The following is a 17,422-nucleotide window of genomic DNA, read 5'->3' on the forward strand; positions in this document are numbered from 1 at the left end:
GGCGGGGTGGCGGTAAATGGGAGGGCGGTATATCGGGGGGGTTCACTGTATACCTGTGGCATGATGAAAGCGTAGGTGCATGGGAATTTATAGGAAGTCTTAATTGTTAAAACTAACAGATTTATTTTCTATGATAAAAATTATATATACATGTAATCGAAATTTAGAATAAATATATTGTTTATTAAATACTAGTATATCAACAAAAAATACTATTTTATATTACTATTAAACTTACAAATTTAGATGAGAATCTTTGGTCTCATGGAGAATAACATTCTTAATTCATTACAAGTTCGATGAAAAATAATCACACGTTGTTCGAGAGCATTAACATAATACATTTATAGATTGTCAGAAAATTGTTTTTCCGTGCAAACACGTAGTATCGGAATTACACAATGCCTAGATTGACCTGTTCTGACTGTATTTTAACGCTGAACACCCCTTGGTATTCAGGATAAGGCACATTTTAAATGTTTTTACAAAGGTCTCTCTCATTTCGTTTCCCCGGCACTCTCGACGACAGCTTCGAATTGTTTTTCGGTTTTTAATCGGTCGACTTCGTCAATCATGAACTGTATTGGATCTTGCGGTCTTTGGCTGACGAGGCTCGCTGTCATAACCTACAAAACCCAAGAAGAAATAGACTTCTTTTTTAGTCTACTTAACTTACAACAAAGCAAATTTCTGGATAAACGTTGCTAAGGAAAGGCTTCCCTAGCAACAAAGCTGCTGCCCACCTGAAATAGCTGTAAAATATTATGCGCTTCCAGATATGTGATGGCTTTTTTATATGGATCTTCGACTGGGTCAACGTAATAATTTTCTTCGACAGGTTCTTCAACTTTTTCCTTCATCGCATCTGGTGTAACAGGCGTTATTGGTGGTTTTTGATCGTCTTCTTCCGGCACCTGCTGCTGTTCAACTTCATCATCGTCATGTTTTTGATGCGATCTACCTTCAGGTTCTGTTTCATCATCTTCTTTAAGATTGGCTAATTCTGGTTCTACTTGCTGATCGTTTTGCATTTGGATTTCGCTTTCCATATTAGATTTTTTTGGCTTTATTGGTTAGTAAAAAACTTTTGTTTACATTCATTCATACGTAGCTGCCACAGCAGGAATGACAAATACTCAATGTTTGGTGGTGGGCCAGCGTTGGAGATCCGGAGTAGAACAAACATAACAACCATCATTCAAATATTTCTATTATTGCTCAAGGAGAAGACGTGTCCATGCCGGACTACTTTGATTAAGAAAGGACCGGCTAGTCTTTGCCTTTTTGCATGGTCAGCTGACGTCCCAAAACAAGCAACGCGTATCTCCAAACTATGTGTACCGCCATAGCCCGATGAGTCACGCCAGTGCGCGCTTCCTAGTTGGGAAAACCCATAGTTATTTTAGGAATCGCAGCTCCTCTCGACTCGATTAGTGGGAAAACCACAATCCGTTTTGGCACCGACAACATCGAACATAATTCATATGTGAGTAACATGTTTTAAACTTGAATAGCCTGTATTTTTCTTCATCACTTGTAAGTTGTTTTAACTGGTTTTGGGGCTGGTGGGGCGGGGTTCGGTTGATCCTGATTAACCAACTAAACTCCTAAAAAGTAAGCTAAAAGTCAAGATAGTATCATTCTTGGCTAGCCTTAAGGCGTCCCTAACTGTCATCGATAATGGAATTGACATCTGAATATTCTAGTGTACCTCATAGTTCTAATGGATTTCGATTAGTCTGATAACTTGATCCCCTCTGAGTAAGGAGTAAAGTATCGAAGTTCCCCACGTCACAAAGAGGCGTGTAGTGCACAGTCTCCGATAATCATATGTTAGTTTTTTTGCAGTGCAGCCTGGCCACTAACCTGTAATATTCTATAAATCCTGTGGCAAGTTTAGCAGGGCCTCACATCATCCATTCACCATATTTTTTTACGCCTTATGGCCACTTAATAAAATTGACCTTATCATTGAAGGCAATGAAGCTAATCATAATTGGATGGCCTATACCAACTTATCTGAATAGACCTTTATTTTATTCTATTGATAGAATTATTTGAGCATTAAATCTCTTAGAATGCATCCGATCCTGCATCTAAATTTTACTGTGGTAATAGCTGGCTACTAGGCTGACATTGTGACGAATGTACAGTCATGTTTTTCCTTTTTTGATTCAGTAGTTTTTGAACTGTAGTAGTTTTCATGATGTTTATATAGACTGGAGTTTTGTAGTCTATTAATGTCGGGAAATTCATGACTTAATATCTTGTCGCGAATGACCCAGATTTATTAAACACGGTAACATGAATGACTCATTTTTGTGCTGGATAGTTGAACATTTTAGAAAATGATAAGAAAAAAGTGTCTTATTTATAATAATGGATAGGCTTATCGATGATTTGATAGGGGATTGTAGGGCCGTAGCTGAATGTAGTTGATATCATTAGAATACACCTACATTCTCAGATATGTACTAAATAATCAATACTTTGTATATCAAAACATGTTTGCTGTGTAATTGTGCTTCCTCCTACGCTATAGGTTTATGAATGTTTGTAAGTCTGATCTGGTTTTTTGCCTCATGAAGAACTTGAATGTAATTCACAGGTCATTTTTCCTATGGTGCGGAGTGTAATTGGACTATTTGATTTTTCTGTGAGACAAAAAGTTCCCATACAAAGTGTGTATGTTTAAAATAGTAAGTAGACGATATGTATTTTGTGAAATCACTGGTAGCCCCAGTACGTTTATAGGAGCCTCCTTTGACTTCTCTCTCATTTCTATCAGTTATGGTGCACGGTGACATCATGAATCGACATAATAAGATACGCGTTGTTGATAATGGAATGGCTAACCAAGACCCATGGGTTCAAATAATAGAGCAACCAAAAGCTCGAGGTTTACGATACAGATATGAATGTGAAGGACGCTGTGCCGGAAGTATACCCGGTGAACACAGTACAATTGATAAAAAATCTTTCCCTACTATACAGGTAAGTACTGAAGAAATGAAATAATTAAACAATCATATTCAAATCATACCCGATTCAAGTTGATTTTTAATCAATATTCTTTCGACATCTATTGCTGGAAAAGATATTATTCAGCTAATGAGTTAAAGTACTGGTAGTCATCAAATATCTAGAATAAATTAATGTTCTCTTATTAGGTGCACAATTATTCCGGACCTGCAGTTGTTGTTGTTTCGTTGGTAACCAAAGATAACCCACCTCGGCCTCATCCGCACAGTCTGGTCGGCAAAGAGTGTAAAAAAGGTGTTTGTACAATGAAGTTTAATAATAAAGACATGAGAATTCCGTAAGTTCAGCTGCTAGAGCAGATTTGTAGTTAAATGTAGTAAGAATATTTTTTCAGTCACTCACTGAGATCAAAATCACTTTTCAATTTCAGGTTTCCCAATTTAGGGATTCAGTGTGCTAAAAAGAAAGATATCCCTGAGGCTCTGAAATTACGTAAACAGATTCGAGTTGATCCATTCAATGGTAGGTCGATGCCCTATATCAGTAGACTAAACTGATTCAAGTTAATCCGAATCTTACGCTGTTTTTTTATCTATTCGTAGCTGGTTTTGATATCAAAGCCAATCAGGTTGATTTGCAGACGGTTCGTTTATGCTTTCAAGTTTTTCTGCCGAATCAAAATACTGGTCAGTTCAGTAGGATTCTGAACCCTGTCGTTTCCACAAGTATTTATGACAAAAGTATGTTCATATTTCATGAATGCTTCTTGTGTATGCTCTAAAATACAGCTGTACAGGCATACTTATATGAATTCTTATTTTCAGGATCATGTTTTTAGTAATTGATGTTATGTTTTTATATCTTACAGAGGCTGCTGGAGATTTGACGATTTGTCGAGTTGATAAAGTAGCTGGAAGTGTTCGGGGAAATGATGAGATTTTTATCTTCTGTGAAAAGGTCGCAAAAGGTACAATATTAAAAAGAGGAACTAGCCTAACCTTTGTCCATCGGGAAATATTTAACAAATTCCAGCTGTCATTTTGGATGGGCAGAATGTCAAATTTCATTCTATTTTTTCCAGACGATATCAAGATTAGATTCTTTGAAGATGAATCTGATTGGGAAGCATTAGGTGTGTTTGCACAAACTGACGTTCATAAATCAGTAAGTCTATCCAGTTAAGGTGTAAACAGTGTTAACAGTCTATAACCAAACTGACATATCAACCTTGTTGAGTTTTAAGCTAATGAATATCTTTTTGATAGATTCAGCGTTCATTTGAATTTTTTTACAGTTTGCAATAGCCTTTAGAACACCTCCATACAAAGATCCGCACATTAAATGTGGTAAGAATGTCTATTTTCAACTGCTCCGTCCCAGTGATCAAGAAACTAGCACTCCAATGAGTTTCACATATAAACCAGATGAATGTGGTGAGTATATACATGATCCATGTCATGTGAATTGAAAATGCATTTTAAGACTACCATTTACAAGGGTCAACAAAACGCGTTGTTCGAATTGTAATACATCTACGGGTACTGGATGAATCCTATTTGTAGATCCTGAATATATATTGGAGAAAAGAAAGAGGAAAAAAGTCTCGATGGAAATGTTTGGAATGTCAGCAGGTATCATTAGATGTGCCATTTCGCTTTATCGAATTGAATTTATCTCACAGCGTGATTCTTCATATGGCATATTATTTGTTTTTGTATAGAAAATCCACCTCCAATACCGAGCTCTAGTGCCATGACTAATTCAACACCGTGTACTGAAGATGTCAAAGAAAGGGTCAAACTTATGGCAACAAGAAGATCTCAAAATAGTAAGTAACATTTTAGAAACCCTATAATGTATTATACTGGGAAGAATCTAAGAACAGGATCTTATTGATCATGACAGATCTTATTCAAGCATTCGGTAAATTATTTCAGGATCGGCAGCTGCTGCAGCAGGTACTGCTCAGTCTCCAATTAGTGTCAACTACGATGAATCTACAAAAACCACTACTGTCGATGTCGTGCCTTCATTACAAAATGAGGATGGAAGCATTTCATTTGATTTCAATTTTGATGGTAGCTATACTGAGCTGCTACAAAGCAACAACATAGGAGTGAAAGGACCGCCGACTAGTGGAAGTGGTATTGAGTTGGGTACTGATAGTTTTCCTATTGAATCTTCAGACATTAACATTACATCCGGTGATTTGAGTCGTCTGCTCGGCATTGTAGCGGCTCAGAGCGAGGCAAATGTTCCGGCTGCGCAGGTGGCAGCACAAGAAACCGTAGAAACCACATTAATGGAAGGCGATAATGTGATGGACTTCCTCGCATCTGAAGATAATAAAAAATAATACATGTAAAAATTGTACGACCAGATTTATTATTAAAGTGGCTCATTCCATTCTGTATGAACTGTTTATTAGGAATTTCATTATGTAGTCAATTGTGTGAAGTATAATGGAATGAAATTGTTCAATATACATTGTAATTTCTAAAGAGTATGAAAACGTTTATTCTAATCAAGTTGTATACGTTATGTATATTTGTTTTTTAATGTAATCGAGGTCATGTCGTTACTTTTCCTACATAAATTGGTCTGTTCATGTGTCTGGTTTTATGTAAATAATAAATAGATGGCAGAGTTGTTCTCTTCACCTGATATACAGAAATTGTCATTACGAGTACCAGTACCAGCGCTATGCCACTGAATCTCTTACGCTGGTACGTTAACGTTTGTCTACTGTTTTATCTTTATTATTTGTATGCTGTCTTTTTCAAAAGATTGTGGCTTCTAAAGCATATTTTCTTTGAAACACTTTTCTAATTTTATTTGTATTTTATTCAAAGTTTAATGTAAAATTTTCATAACTTAATGAGCAATGATTACCGGTGTAATAGTTTCCTGAATATCTCCTGAAAGATCATGAAAGATATCACCTTCACCTTAACACTGAATGCAGTACCATTTGTGACTAGAACATTGTAATATCATTTCTTTAAGAATTACTACAAATGTACTTCGAATGGTCAGCAGTGAAAAAAGCTAAGTATGGCCATAAAGAGATCAATGTTTTGGTAGAATGCACTGAACAAATTTAATTGATTTGATAGATGAATTGGTGCTTAATTTGGAAGTATTTGGATGAGTCCCAATGTAGAGATTTGTATATAGAGATTTGTATATGGGCTGTATATATTGTACATGTATGTTACACGCTTAATAAGAATATATACTTTTAGAATAAAAGAACAATGAATAATGTGTGATTAGTTCTGTTTTGTTTTATCTTTGACTTCTGTAAGTTTTTACTGGAGGAACACATTTGAATCATTCATGGAATACTTGATAGGATGAAATTACTTCTTGTAGGAATTCACAAGTTAACATTTCATCAATGGTCTACAATTTAGGAATCTGGTACTCTCAAAATATTATTCAAAAGTTCCAGGAGTGGCTTATGGTCCGCAGTTGACTGTTATCCTTTGATCCTGTTTAAAATTGCTATTTACATCGTATGTATAGTACATACAGACCAGAATTATCTAGATAACCAGTTGCGCTTTGAAAAAGTTTGATCATACACTTTATTCTGTATCATCGTCACACGCTAGGCTGAATTCGATAGTATTCGTAAGCGTAGACATTCTGAAAGATTCTTATCATCCAGACAATAGCGACAAATCAGATGCATTCAGTTGATGAAAGATGTTTTCCCACTACCCTTTAAGAACTGAAAAACATCAATTTACTAATGGATATCTGAAGAGCGTTTTACCTTGATGGAAAATATATTGCAGATGATATTTCATTTAATAATAACGTATCTAATAATACTGATCTCATTATGTTGATTTTTGTCTAGGGCCGGAAATCAAGAAGTGTTCTTTGTCAGTACAAATAATGACGCAAGTATCCCCTAATTATAAATAATCTCAATCCACCTCCTGCCTGTGCTATCTTTCAAAATGATTTGCTGGTGACATTTTAAGTGTTTCATCATCTTTTGACATGAGGGGAAAGTAACCGAGATGTGGAATGAACAGACTGTCTATGTAATTTTTCCTAAATCCTCGTGGTTCCAAGCTCAGCAATTGACAGAGCAGTTTTTGCAGTAATGGATAAAAAATACATTTATATTCGAATGAAACAATCAATGACAAATAGATTTTAGAATTGCATATATTTATTTCATTTATAATAATAATATATTACATATATCTATCTTATAATACATTGTACATGTGGAAAAAATGCTAGAATTTGGTTTTTGTAACAAAATTCTGAAATCTAATAAATACTTTAATTTTCATATAACTTATATTTGAAATCATAAGGGATCCAATAAGACAAAATGCATGGCTTTACGGGTGTCAGTCACATTACTAACACAGACAAGGACTGTCCGTCCAAGTGACAGAAAATTCTCTGTTTTTTTACTAGCATCCAAGGAAAGTAAAATTTGTTCATTCACAAAAAATGCAGTTGAAGACAACTGGAATACAAAAGAGGAATTTCAGTAACTTCTAAATCTTCAGTTAGTACAGTTGTTTATCACTGAAGCTTTTGAGAGTTGGGTGAATATCACAATATCTTTACAACAGAAGTCAGCATGAACCAAACAGAAGGCTAGTAAAAGGAGAGTTTCTAGAAACAGCAAAAATGATTTGCAGCCAACATGTTTATGCTAAGAGAGTCAATTATCGTAATCCCCACGTTCATTGTTTAAAAAAATGTTTTCAAAGTATCCATTGAACATTGATGACATTTTAGTTTGTCATTCGTACTAACACTGATCACCCGGAGGCAATGGTTGCGATAATGAGTGAGGCTGTGACTCACAACTAACGAAAACCCCCTTCCTCAGCGCTACATATTTGAGCTCTCTACTGACGCTTTGTTATACAGTAGTAACTACTAGCACATCAACAATCTTATGATAAAGCTAAGCGTAATAAATAATTATACATCAATAAATACATTTAAGATATAATATCATTAATAATCATAATAATAGGTAATAATAATACAATAATAATAATAATTCTACAAGGTGGGATAGCATTAACATATCAACTGTTTTATCTCCCCGTACTCTTTTTGTTCATTGTAGAAAAATATACAAATTTACAAATTTTGATCATAGTTATTCAATAACAAATGTGGAATGAGAATTTGTGTCATAATCTATTTCATTTGGGTAAAAATTGTTAGTACTTGAGTAAAGTAGAAGGCATGGTTTTTTCAAGGCTGATCAGGACGATGTGCAAGGCTAAATTATCATAACTAATTAAAAACGTTAATTCATCACCATCTACTGAATCTTACTATTATGCTCAACTTGATGAATAATTTAAAACATTTTACAAATGATTAATGATCAGGATAATTAACTAATACTTAAAGCATTTGGCTTCAACTTGGAAGACGGAATAATTGAAAACAGCAATAATCTCACAGTTTGCAGTATATCATCTCTACAAGAACTAATGAGTATTATTGTCATGATTTTCTATTTCTGGTCTGATTTTCAAAAATCGAATGCCAATATACTGAACTTAACTGAAAAATGCCAGATATTTTTCTCTCTAAAGATACGTAATAGTACGCTTTGAAAATTAGAAATGAAAATAGTTTGAATTTTTTTGTTAAAAGTTCGCCGGCGATGGGTTGCTGCGCAGACCAATGATAATGAATAGTATTTCTCATTATCAGCGTTCTCCCAGAAACCGATGGGCAAATTACCCCGTGCCATAGCGGGAGAATGGTTCGGTTACTATGGTAACTGGCATTCATCCACACAGACTCTTGCTCAGCCTGTACAAGAACAACCACATGTGTATATAATATAATTGCACTAGACTGTGCATAATATACTGGCATACAAAGGCAAGGTGTCTGCAAAAATGAGGAAAACTTTTCCATGCAAAGTCAACGAATTTCGAAAATCAAATCAAACAACAATAATAACACGTTGCATAGAGGGTAATTCACCCAATCAAACAAATTAAAACCAAGCCAATTTCTATAATTTCTAGTACCTGCACATTTTGTTGTTGTTCGAAAACGCTCACAATAAACTTCTCAACAATATTTTGTTCCCATATTCTCTAAGAGGTTACACGTAGATAACTCAATAATGAGTTATCGTTCATTAACATAAAATCTGCACCTCTTTTAAAATCATCTCATATATATATATATATATATATATATATATATATATATATATATATATATATATATATATATATATATATATATATATATATATATATATATATATATATATATATATATATATATATATATATATGATTTTAAAAGAGGTGTGCAATACACTCTTACATATACTGGTGATTATCGATAAATTATATGACAATGATTGTCATAATAATAATGTAATAAATAATTTGACAGAAATGCTATTTACAAACACGTTTTTAACTTTTTTGGTTTAAACATTTTTAAGTAAACATAATCTTTACAATTATTTATATGACGATGACCATCATTCTATATTTCATACACATCAATTATCTTCATATTCATCTGGGTTTTAACAATGATTACTTTATTGCTGAGTTGCTACAAAACCATCAATTTTCCACATCATCATCATCATATCTATTTCATGTTTGTTCCCAGGTTTTTTAGCCTTACAATAATAAGAGTACTCGGAGAGCTCAAAAAGACACTAATTCGTATAAAAATATCAAAGTTCATTTCATAAATGCCGCTGCCGCAAATGCAACACATTTATACACGGCCAGAACAATACATTTATTGTACATGTATATAAAAACTATTTCATCATATTACAACAGTGTTGATATGGATGTTATTTGTTCGTATTGATAACGTTATTTTCTCTCTCTCAAAATAAAATTCACTTCGCACATCGATTTGAACAATGATATAGTGACGCATAATGCATACCCTAAAATGCAACCTTAAAAACATGTATCTATGGAGCAATGTTTTTCATTATTACGTATATGGATGAGCTTTCACACACCACGGTAGGTTTCTTGCCATCCATTTGAATGAAATCTGCCGAGCATCAAAATTCATATTTTGTATTGACTCCGATATATTCTGAGAAGCTATCAAATGTCATGGATGGTCAGTAGATCGTATTATTAACGATTTCATCTACTGCCATATTTTCAAAATCTGACTCATTTCAATATTCTTAGCTTCACCAGATATTTATAGGGATACATTTTTCCAAATGTCATAACACACCCAACTATGGTACACTAACGTAGGCCTATTGTTTGCGAAAAATTGGCACCGATCACCAGAAAAACAGATCAGCTTCTTACAATTTTACGATATGAGATCAATAATCACACGCATTATTTATATCATGTAGTAAAGAAAATTGATATTTTGCTGAAGTGAGAGGCGGATTCACAGACAGAAAATATTGGGTTCAAAATCCTACGCGCACACAACATATTACTAATAGTGTAGTATGTAGGCCAATGTTGTCTGATAATAGCACGAAAACATGTAGGCTTTCCTCTGTGATTCACTGAGCAGCGGGCTGATATGCCGACACCGCCGCCAGTTTTCTACGTTGTGCGTTATCGCAATACAAAAAAATATGGTATCAAAAATACAAGCGGCACACTGCCAGCTTTGTTCATAAGTTACCACAACTTAAAAAATCTCAGTCAGTTCAGTTCTGTAGTCTTTTATTCGTAATTGGAGGTTCGTTATTTTGGAAATTTTGATTAATCGAAGTTATCTGTCCGTTTCATAGTTTTTTTGGGGTATTCTTTGAAAAAAAAGTGATTATTCAGAATACGATAACCGTTAGTCGCTATTAATAGAACAAAGACAGTGAATCCAGGCAAAAGCGGGTTTGCTTGTACCCTGCCTCTGAACTCGAGTTCAATCGCTGTCAACACCTTAACCTTTTGTAACTAAGGTTCAAACTCAGACAATGCAAGGCAAATGCCGATATAAAGTGCAACACATCATTTCACCTGCTGAGACAATCATTAAAAAAAAAAGAACAAACGTAAGACATGACACGAGCGGCTCAAGCTCCACTGACAAGTATCCCTGATTTCCGTGGATGTCATGGCAAAAATACATGAACGCGAATGATAAAGATGTACATATGAGTACTAGACAAAAAACTGACTGATCAATCAGACACAATAGTGGGTGTAACCACTGTCTATGTATCCCAATGGAGTGGTCCCGCAAACTACCACCAGCAGATTTCATTCAAAATTTCTCGCTAGAAACCGGTCCAACTTTTAACCATTTAAACATTACATAATTCGTAAAAAATATCATATCATCTCATCCGTAAAATATAATAATTATGTATAAAATGCAGTCACAATTTTATCCGCTTGCCTGTTACGTGTTTACAGTGAAAAATAGACCATTAGTTTCCATTAACTCTTCGACCACTGAAATATCAGCGATCTTATATCAAATAGTACGCTTCGGTTCCTACAATCAACATTAGTAAATAATGTGGTGGTTTTCATTAAAATTTTGCGAGTGTACTTTCAGTCAAGTTCGACACAAATTGCACGTATAGAAACGTGTAAAACTCTCCAACAATTCTCTAATAGTTTTTACATAAATCGTAATAAAATTGATAAATATGCTCGGATGTTCGCACGAACCATTTTGAATGCTCTCTTATGTGAATGCAACTATCACACACACACATACATATTATTATCATCATCATCATCATCATATACGTTTATATATATATATAAAATTGGTGGAAATCTTTGGTATTTTATCTGTCTCTGACCATACTGATGACCATACATTTACGGCAAGAGAAACTGTACGAATACTATTACAACTCTTAACCCAGTTCCACGATTGTAAAATGAAACGGATGAAACTAGTTCATTTTTTAACAGGTTCCTGATACAGACATCAAGTTCCACAGTGATTTACAAACCAATGTTGTACATGTATATTGCCGTCAAAAAGGGTTTTAGAAAACGTTTTGCCCTTGCATACATAGCATTATTGATGGATAAAACACACCCCTGGTGTCATAGGCCAGTAATAATCAAACTCTTTACGAAGCATAGATGCTCCAGAACAGCAGTTCTTCATAAACATTTCAAACAACACAGCAGTGAAGAGCAGTTTTTATGAAATGTCGAAGACTTTTTAAAATGAAAACAATCTATGCTTTATCTCTTCTCAATATATCAAAATCATATATTTCAACAAATTCCGGCTGTTTTAAAAAAAGCGATACATTCCTTTGTTCTTGATAGTTGTCTTTTGTCTCGAAAATATGAGAACAGTTTACGAGATATCGATTATCAGGAGTCAGTTAAGTATAGCAAATGGTGAAATAAATAAATAGTGAAAAATGTCTCGATCAGTTATTGGTATAAAACGTTAAATTTCAGCTAGAGGAAGCGTTTTGTCAAATACCGATCAAAACTTGCATGATATGGTCCAAATCATCCGAAAGTAGATCGCCGCGACAATTCACGCCCGCGTTGGCGTACGAGTACGCGTCGTTCGTCGGAAACGCGTGCATCAGTTCGTCGGCGCTGAGCGGCGTCAGCTTCGACGTCAACGGCGAGAACAAATCTTCGTACATCGTGACGTCGGGCACCGACGGATCCGAGTCGACGTCGCCGAATAAATCATCGACTCGTTCGACGGCGGCCGGCGACGATAGAGGAGCACATTCGTTCGAGTAGAAATCACCGACGCCGCCCGTGTTATTATTATTACTAGCGTTCGTTATATAGTCCCAAACAGATGCCGGCCATCGATTTTTACCATTACTATAACTCACGTTGCAGTTTATATCGATAGCGTTACTAGTGCTGCTATTTTCTAGCGGAAGCAAATCTTTGTTCGATGAAGATTCGCTCGGTTTTTCGGTCGCGGTCGTCGCGTGTTGATCGGTCGGCTCGGTTACGGCTAATTTCGATTCGGGCCGTAACACGACTACCGTATTGTTCTGGGTTTGACCGCCGGACGGCGGCGGATCTAACGTCAATGCGTCCGACTGAATCGACGGTAACAAACTCGGCGTATTCGCTTTACTCAACGAAATACCTTCGCGATGAAGTTCGCCTTCGATGAATTTGAGCGTGTTGAAAATCAACACCGAACGCAACAGCGACGGTTCGACTTTCTTCACCGGAGCCGTCCGCAGCTTACACATCGATATATTGAGGATGGACTGACGTTGTTCGTGGTACGGTAGATCGTACAGACATGCATCGTCGAGCTTACGCTTCACACCGAACTGTACCGGACCCAACATCTCATAACTAAAAAAGAAAATAACTGATAACATGATTTGATACGGACAGTAAGAATATCCAATGCGGTGAACTGGAATAGACATAAAATCCAATATACCATTGAAATCAATAATAACTACCCGGTAAAACAAATGTTTGTTCGTTCATCTAAATGTTTTTGGACTCTGTCTGGAGACCACCATCAAAACATAATCATTAACTACTATTTAGTATACATGTGATGATACTATTTTCTGGTATATTTCGGTTGAAAATTAAATAAAATATATTACTTCAAGTACAGTTTATATTGTGGTAGAATTAATGTATATAATAAGAAACCTGTCCCTGATACTACGTACCGTAATATCTGAAGTTTACTATGAACCCATAATGGTAATTCTGCTTTAACACTTACCATCTGTTCTACATTTCACAGCAATCAGAAGTATAAATTTTTTCAGAAATATAGAAATATTTAGATATAGAACTATTTATATTTAGGCCAGTCATCGATTGAATAATTTGGAAATTCCAAGATGATTCAAACTCACACATATTCCCATGATGAAAATAAGGAAGTTGTTGAAAGATACTAACGCAACGATAAAAGTTGTGAAAACAGCATCTATTAATAATCATGAAAAACTATTAACCACAGTAATTCATACACTGATTGGATGATAAATCAAATTGAAAGATAACAACACGATACGAGTTTAATGAATATCAGAAAAAAAAACTCACTGATTCAACAACGATATCAAAACTCATACAAGTGCGATGCTGCTACTACAACGACCAAAAATTACATTCCTCGTGCTTTTAGCCACCGACGAGCTTACATCCCCTTGACAACCAATTTCGATACAAATTCTGATGTCTACCGAGTGAGTGAGTGAACGGGAGTAATAACAAATGAGACAACAGTAGCGCAGCATTATTATAGATTTTTCTACTTGCGTCGCTCTCTCGTCTATGTATGACGACATTTATCCCTACAAGCGAGTGAGAGAGAGAGAGCGGGTTCTATTGAAAATTCCTATGACGTATGCAACGCATTATTACAACCCATATAACGTTAGTTACAACTAACGTTTCAAACGCAAAAAAGTTTTGCTTTCTTTTTTTATCGATGGCGACGTCATCGATGTAGCAAAACCAAAGTATTCGTTTGAAACATATTACTGGTACTTTCTTTTTTGGCTGTCGTTAAAGTAAACACTGATTAAGCCTACTGCATTAGCTAACATTGTAAAATCAGACTAATCAGCCTCGGATAACATCGAAAATTTAATTTCAGTTGGATGGAGTCAATTGTTTAGTAAATTCTTGGAATTTTGTTCATAATAAGCTGTTATAATTGTAAATATGTCCTGTATTAGTAAACTCCAAGCAATACAGGCCTTTAATTATCTAATAAAATGATTAAATCAAATGAAAATCAAATGATTAAATCAACACTCTATGATACCAGGATGCATAACCATCCCATAATAATGAACGAATGTGATTTCGTAAGAAAAGTTCAATTAGATAGTTTTCCTTTAAACTTTCAGAATCAAGACAAACCATTTGTAAAGTGTGATCGTACACTATACGATACTCTACCCCTCATGAAGAGATACCATGAAGTTAACCTATCCAGGTCGAGATCGTTGTAAGAATAAGTTAATAGCTCAAGTGTTGAGCAACTTTCTTTGAAATTTCATTACAATAACTTGTGAAATCAGTCGTGATAATCATTCGAAATAAAATAATCTAATAAATCAGCTCAATTTCAGCGCTATATAAAACTTACACAATCATATCCGTTGGAAAAATGAAGTAAATCCATTATTCTCCGTTTAGCACCAATTAAATGATTGTAGAAAATAATCCTTGTTCTTTATTCCATATTCGTAGTATTAAACAAAGGAATGTCAAACCAGGAAAGACTATATATACCCGGGCTTCCCATTGCTAGAATAGCACATTCTGACTAATCCAATAACCTAGTTTTTCTCTTGGAAAAATTGTGACAGGTAATAGCTACACATTCTTGGATTTCCGCCAAATTTCGTTTTCGGCAGTTCTTATGAAATCGGGAGACATTAAAGGTTTCTTTTCAAACTAAAAGTAAATTTTCCTACAGGAAGAACTTTACATAGGCCATGTAGGAATAATTTCACGAAAAAGTTTGAAATTCAATTCTTACAAAGACTAAGCGAGTGATGGTGAAGCTCCAGTGGGTCCGAGTGAGTCTTACACTATGATATCACATCATTTAACTTTAAATCAATGTCTAGATTTTTCCAATCAAACATTAGATCAGTGATGCATCCAGTGGGCCTTCATACATCCATCACTAGACTTATCAGTATCAACAGGGAGGTGGGAGTTCACTCCCACCTCCCTGGTATCAGATATGACCACGTACGCACATATGTACGGTTTTTCCCCAGAATCACAGTGAACCCCAGTTATGAATTGAGTTGGACACTGAAGACACCGGGGTAAAGTTAAAACAAGTCTGCTTTCCAGTCCAGTTTCATGAAAAAGTGTAAGCTTATTGTCCTCAGGCAACATGAAGTTACCACTATCAAAAATCTTAGATTCACTTTTTTGTGAAACCATCCCCCAGGCCCCGTTTCTCAAAAAAGTTGTTTAACTCAAATTTGTAGACAAACCTATTGGTTAATTAGTCAACTTGATCATGTTTTTCGATGAGGACAACAATTCAACTATAAACTACTTAACTTATTTTATTTAAAAAGCTTTAACTTTTCCATGAAACGGAACACTGAGGTAAAAGCATTAAAAGGCACAGTAAAAACTTGGGTAGAGGCACTGGCAGAGTGACTGGCCTACCTAAAAGAATCATGACATAGAGTAGAGAGGCACGAATCTTACCTGGGCATTTTGCTGCACTGCTACCATTATGAATTGCACTCCCTGGCAAATGAGGCATACATCTTCCAAGCTTAGAAGAAAGGTACGCTACTTTTCATGTTGGACAATCATCATTGCATCAGTACGTAGCTGTTTCTATCGACTAGAGGCTCTTAGAGAGAGAAGTTGTAGTAGTTGTTGCTACTTCCTTCTTCTTCCTTCCTTCGTTTGGTTTGTTGGATCAGACTCGGAGTTCAGTTCACTTTTAGTTACTACATTGAAAAGTTTATATCACCGTGTTATATAATCAGAATGTGAAGACCCTTAGTAGTTCATTAAAGAAAACTGGACAGAAACGATTGAATTACTCACAGAAACTGAAAACGTGCCCTAAAACACAGAGAAAATCGTAGAAAACTCCATTTATTCCAGCAGCAGTTTTCCTTGGAGCTTTTAGTCATCGTTGTCATCGCTAGATGATTGACATGCTAGCTCCGGGCTGAATAGAATTTAGCGATTCATGGTTATTTTCAAAATCAAAATTAAATACTTCTTTGAATGATAAAGGAAGAAAAAAATTAGCAAAATTTCAGAACCGATTAAAGATTTTCAGATCAATAGCCTAATTAGCTTAAAAACAAAGGGTTAAGAATTTAAGGTATCGCTGTATTGACGTCACAGTGAATAGCCAATAATATCGCTCGACTCTAATTGGGGCACCTGTTGTGCCATATTAGGAAAATACACGAACCCTCGTAGGCGTTAAGTCTCGTCCATCATCATCCATCAAGTTAGAACCCCCAAGCCTGGATTATGAGTCCACGCCAAAATTAATGAATTGGGATGTGTAATGCGGAGGTTGCCTCATCTTGGACTTGGTCTTGTGGTCTTATAATTTTTTCTGATCCCACTTCTTAAATATCGCGAAATTCATATACGATGCCATGGGCTTGTAAATATCACTTAAATAATATTGTATGTATATATTAGACATTGTATTACCTCTCTATCCTTTTATTGTTTTTTTTTATTGCACATCATTTTAGTTTTTTGTCTGTTTGTTGTTATTGTTGTTTTTCTTCATTCACAATTTTATACTTTGGATTTAATGATGAATAAATTGAAATTGAAATTATAAAGCTTATTCAATTCTTAATAGATGTATTTTTGCCTTGGTCACTGATTCAATATATACATAGTACTGTACTGCGGAGACTCAAACATTATAAACTACTGACTCCAGGCGTTTTGCTGCCGTTTCTATCACCATGGTAACTTCACGCTCCCACTCGTAC

General features: G+C 35.2%; 3 protein-coding genes across 8 annotated transcripts; 1 reads left to right on the plus strand and 2 right to left on the minus strand.

Annotated features, from left to right (window-relative positions):
• Positions 1-250: 250 nt before the first annotated feature.
• Positions 251-1,110, minus strand: LOC141914923 (uncharacterized). Its single transcript, XM_074806263.1, has 2 exons — positions 744-1,110; positions 251-626 (listed from the first exon to the last, which is right to left on the minus strand). The coding sequence occupies exons 1-2, from the start codon at positions 1,047-1,049 to the stop codon at positions 498-500; spliced, it is 435 nt and encodes a 144-aa protein (XP_074662364.1). The 5' UTR covers positions 1,050-1,110; the 3' UTR covers positions 251-497.
• A 300-nt stretch (positions 1,111-1,410) lies between these two features.
• LOC141899721 (embryonic polarity protein dorsal-like) lies at positions 1,411-6,247 on the plus strand. The gene is made up of 12 exons (XM_074786193.1): positions 1,411-1,486; positions 2,609-2,699; positions 2,789-2,994; positions 3,171-3,319; positions 3,413-3,504; positions 3,585-3,722; positions 3,851-3,949; positions 4,064-4,146; positions 4,277-4,415; positions 4,545-4,613; positions 4,703-4,810; positions 4,920-6,247. Exons 3-12 carry the CDS (start codon positions 2,791-2,793, stop codon positions 5,336-5,338), a joined length of 1,500 nt encoding a protein of 499 aa, XP_074642294.1. The 5' UTR covers positions 1,411-1,486; positions 2,609-2,699; positions 2,789-2,790; the 3' UTR covers positions 5,339-6,247.
• A 3,066-nt stretch (positions 6,248-9,313) lies between these two features.
• LOC141911727 (uncharacterized) lies at positions 9,314-16,604 on the minus strand. Of its 6 annotated transcripts, none has more exons than XM_074802757.1 (3): positions 16,500-16,604; positions 16,149-16,399; positions 9,314-13,283 (listed from the first exon to the last, which is right to left on the minus strand). In XM_074802757.1, exons 2-3 carry the CDS (start codon positions 16,154-16,156, stop codon positions 12,419-12,421), a joined length of 873 nt encoding a protein of 290 aa, XP_074658858.1. In that variant the 5' UTR covers positions 16,157-16,399; positions 16,500-16,604; the 3' UTR covers positions 9,314-12,418. The 6 variants fall into 6 exon arrangements, with proteins under 6 accessions (XP_074658858.1, XP_074658884.1, XP_074658867.1 ...); XM_074802783.1 differs by lacking the exons at positions 16,149-16,399; positions 16,500-16,604 and adding exons at positions 14,004-14,254; positions 14,829-14,910; XM_074802766.1 differs by lacking the exons at positions 16,149-16,399; positions 16,500-16,604 and adding an exon at positions 15,058-15,155.
• Between the last annotated feature and the right edge of the window lie 818 nt (positions 16,605-17,422).

The sequence above is a fragment of the Tubulanus polymorphus genome, chromosome 1 (genome assembly GCF_964204645.1).
Source record: "Tubulanus polymorphus chromosome 1, tnTubPoly1.2, whole genome shotgun sequence".
Classification (NCBI taxonomy): domain Eukaryota; kingdom Metazoa; phylum Nemertea; class Palaeonemertea; order Tubulaniformes; family Tubulanidae; genus Tubulanus; species Tubulanus polymorphus.

What these genes read in the sequence shown, in the direction of transcription:
- LOC141914923 (XM_074806263.1), bottom strand. Translation starts at nt 1,049, where the DNA reads ATGGAAAGCGAAATCCAAATGCAAAACGATCAGCAAGTAGAACCAGAA. An exon ending in ATATTTTACAGCTATTTCAG is followed by an intron (nt 627 to 743) that starts GTGGGCAGCAGC and finishes TGGGTTTTGTAG; the next exon opens with GTTATGACAGCGAGCCTCGT.
- LOC141899721 (XM_074786193.1), top strand. Translation starts at nt 2,791, where the DNA reads ATGGTGCACGGTGACATCATGAATCGACATAATAAGATACGCGTTGTT. An exon ending in AATCTTTCCCTACTATACAG is followed by an intron (nt 2,995 to 3,170) that starts GTAAGTACTGAA and finishes TTCTCTTATTAG; the next exon opens with GTGCACAATTATTCCGGACC. An exon ending in AATAAAGACATGAGAATTCC is followed by an intron (nt 3,320 to 3,412) that starts GTAAGTTCAGCT and finishes TTTCAATTTCAG; the next exon opens with GTTTCCCAATTTAGGGATTC.
- LOC141911727 (XM_074802747.1), bottom strand. Translation starts at nt 14,887, where the DNA reads ATGGTATCTCTTCATGAGGG. An exon ending in ATGGTATCTCTTCATGAGGG is followed by an intron (nt 13,284 to 14,867) that starts GTAGAGTATCGT and finishes TTTCTTTTTTAG; the next exon opens with TTATGAGATGTTGGGTCCGG.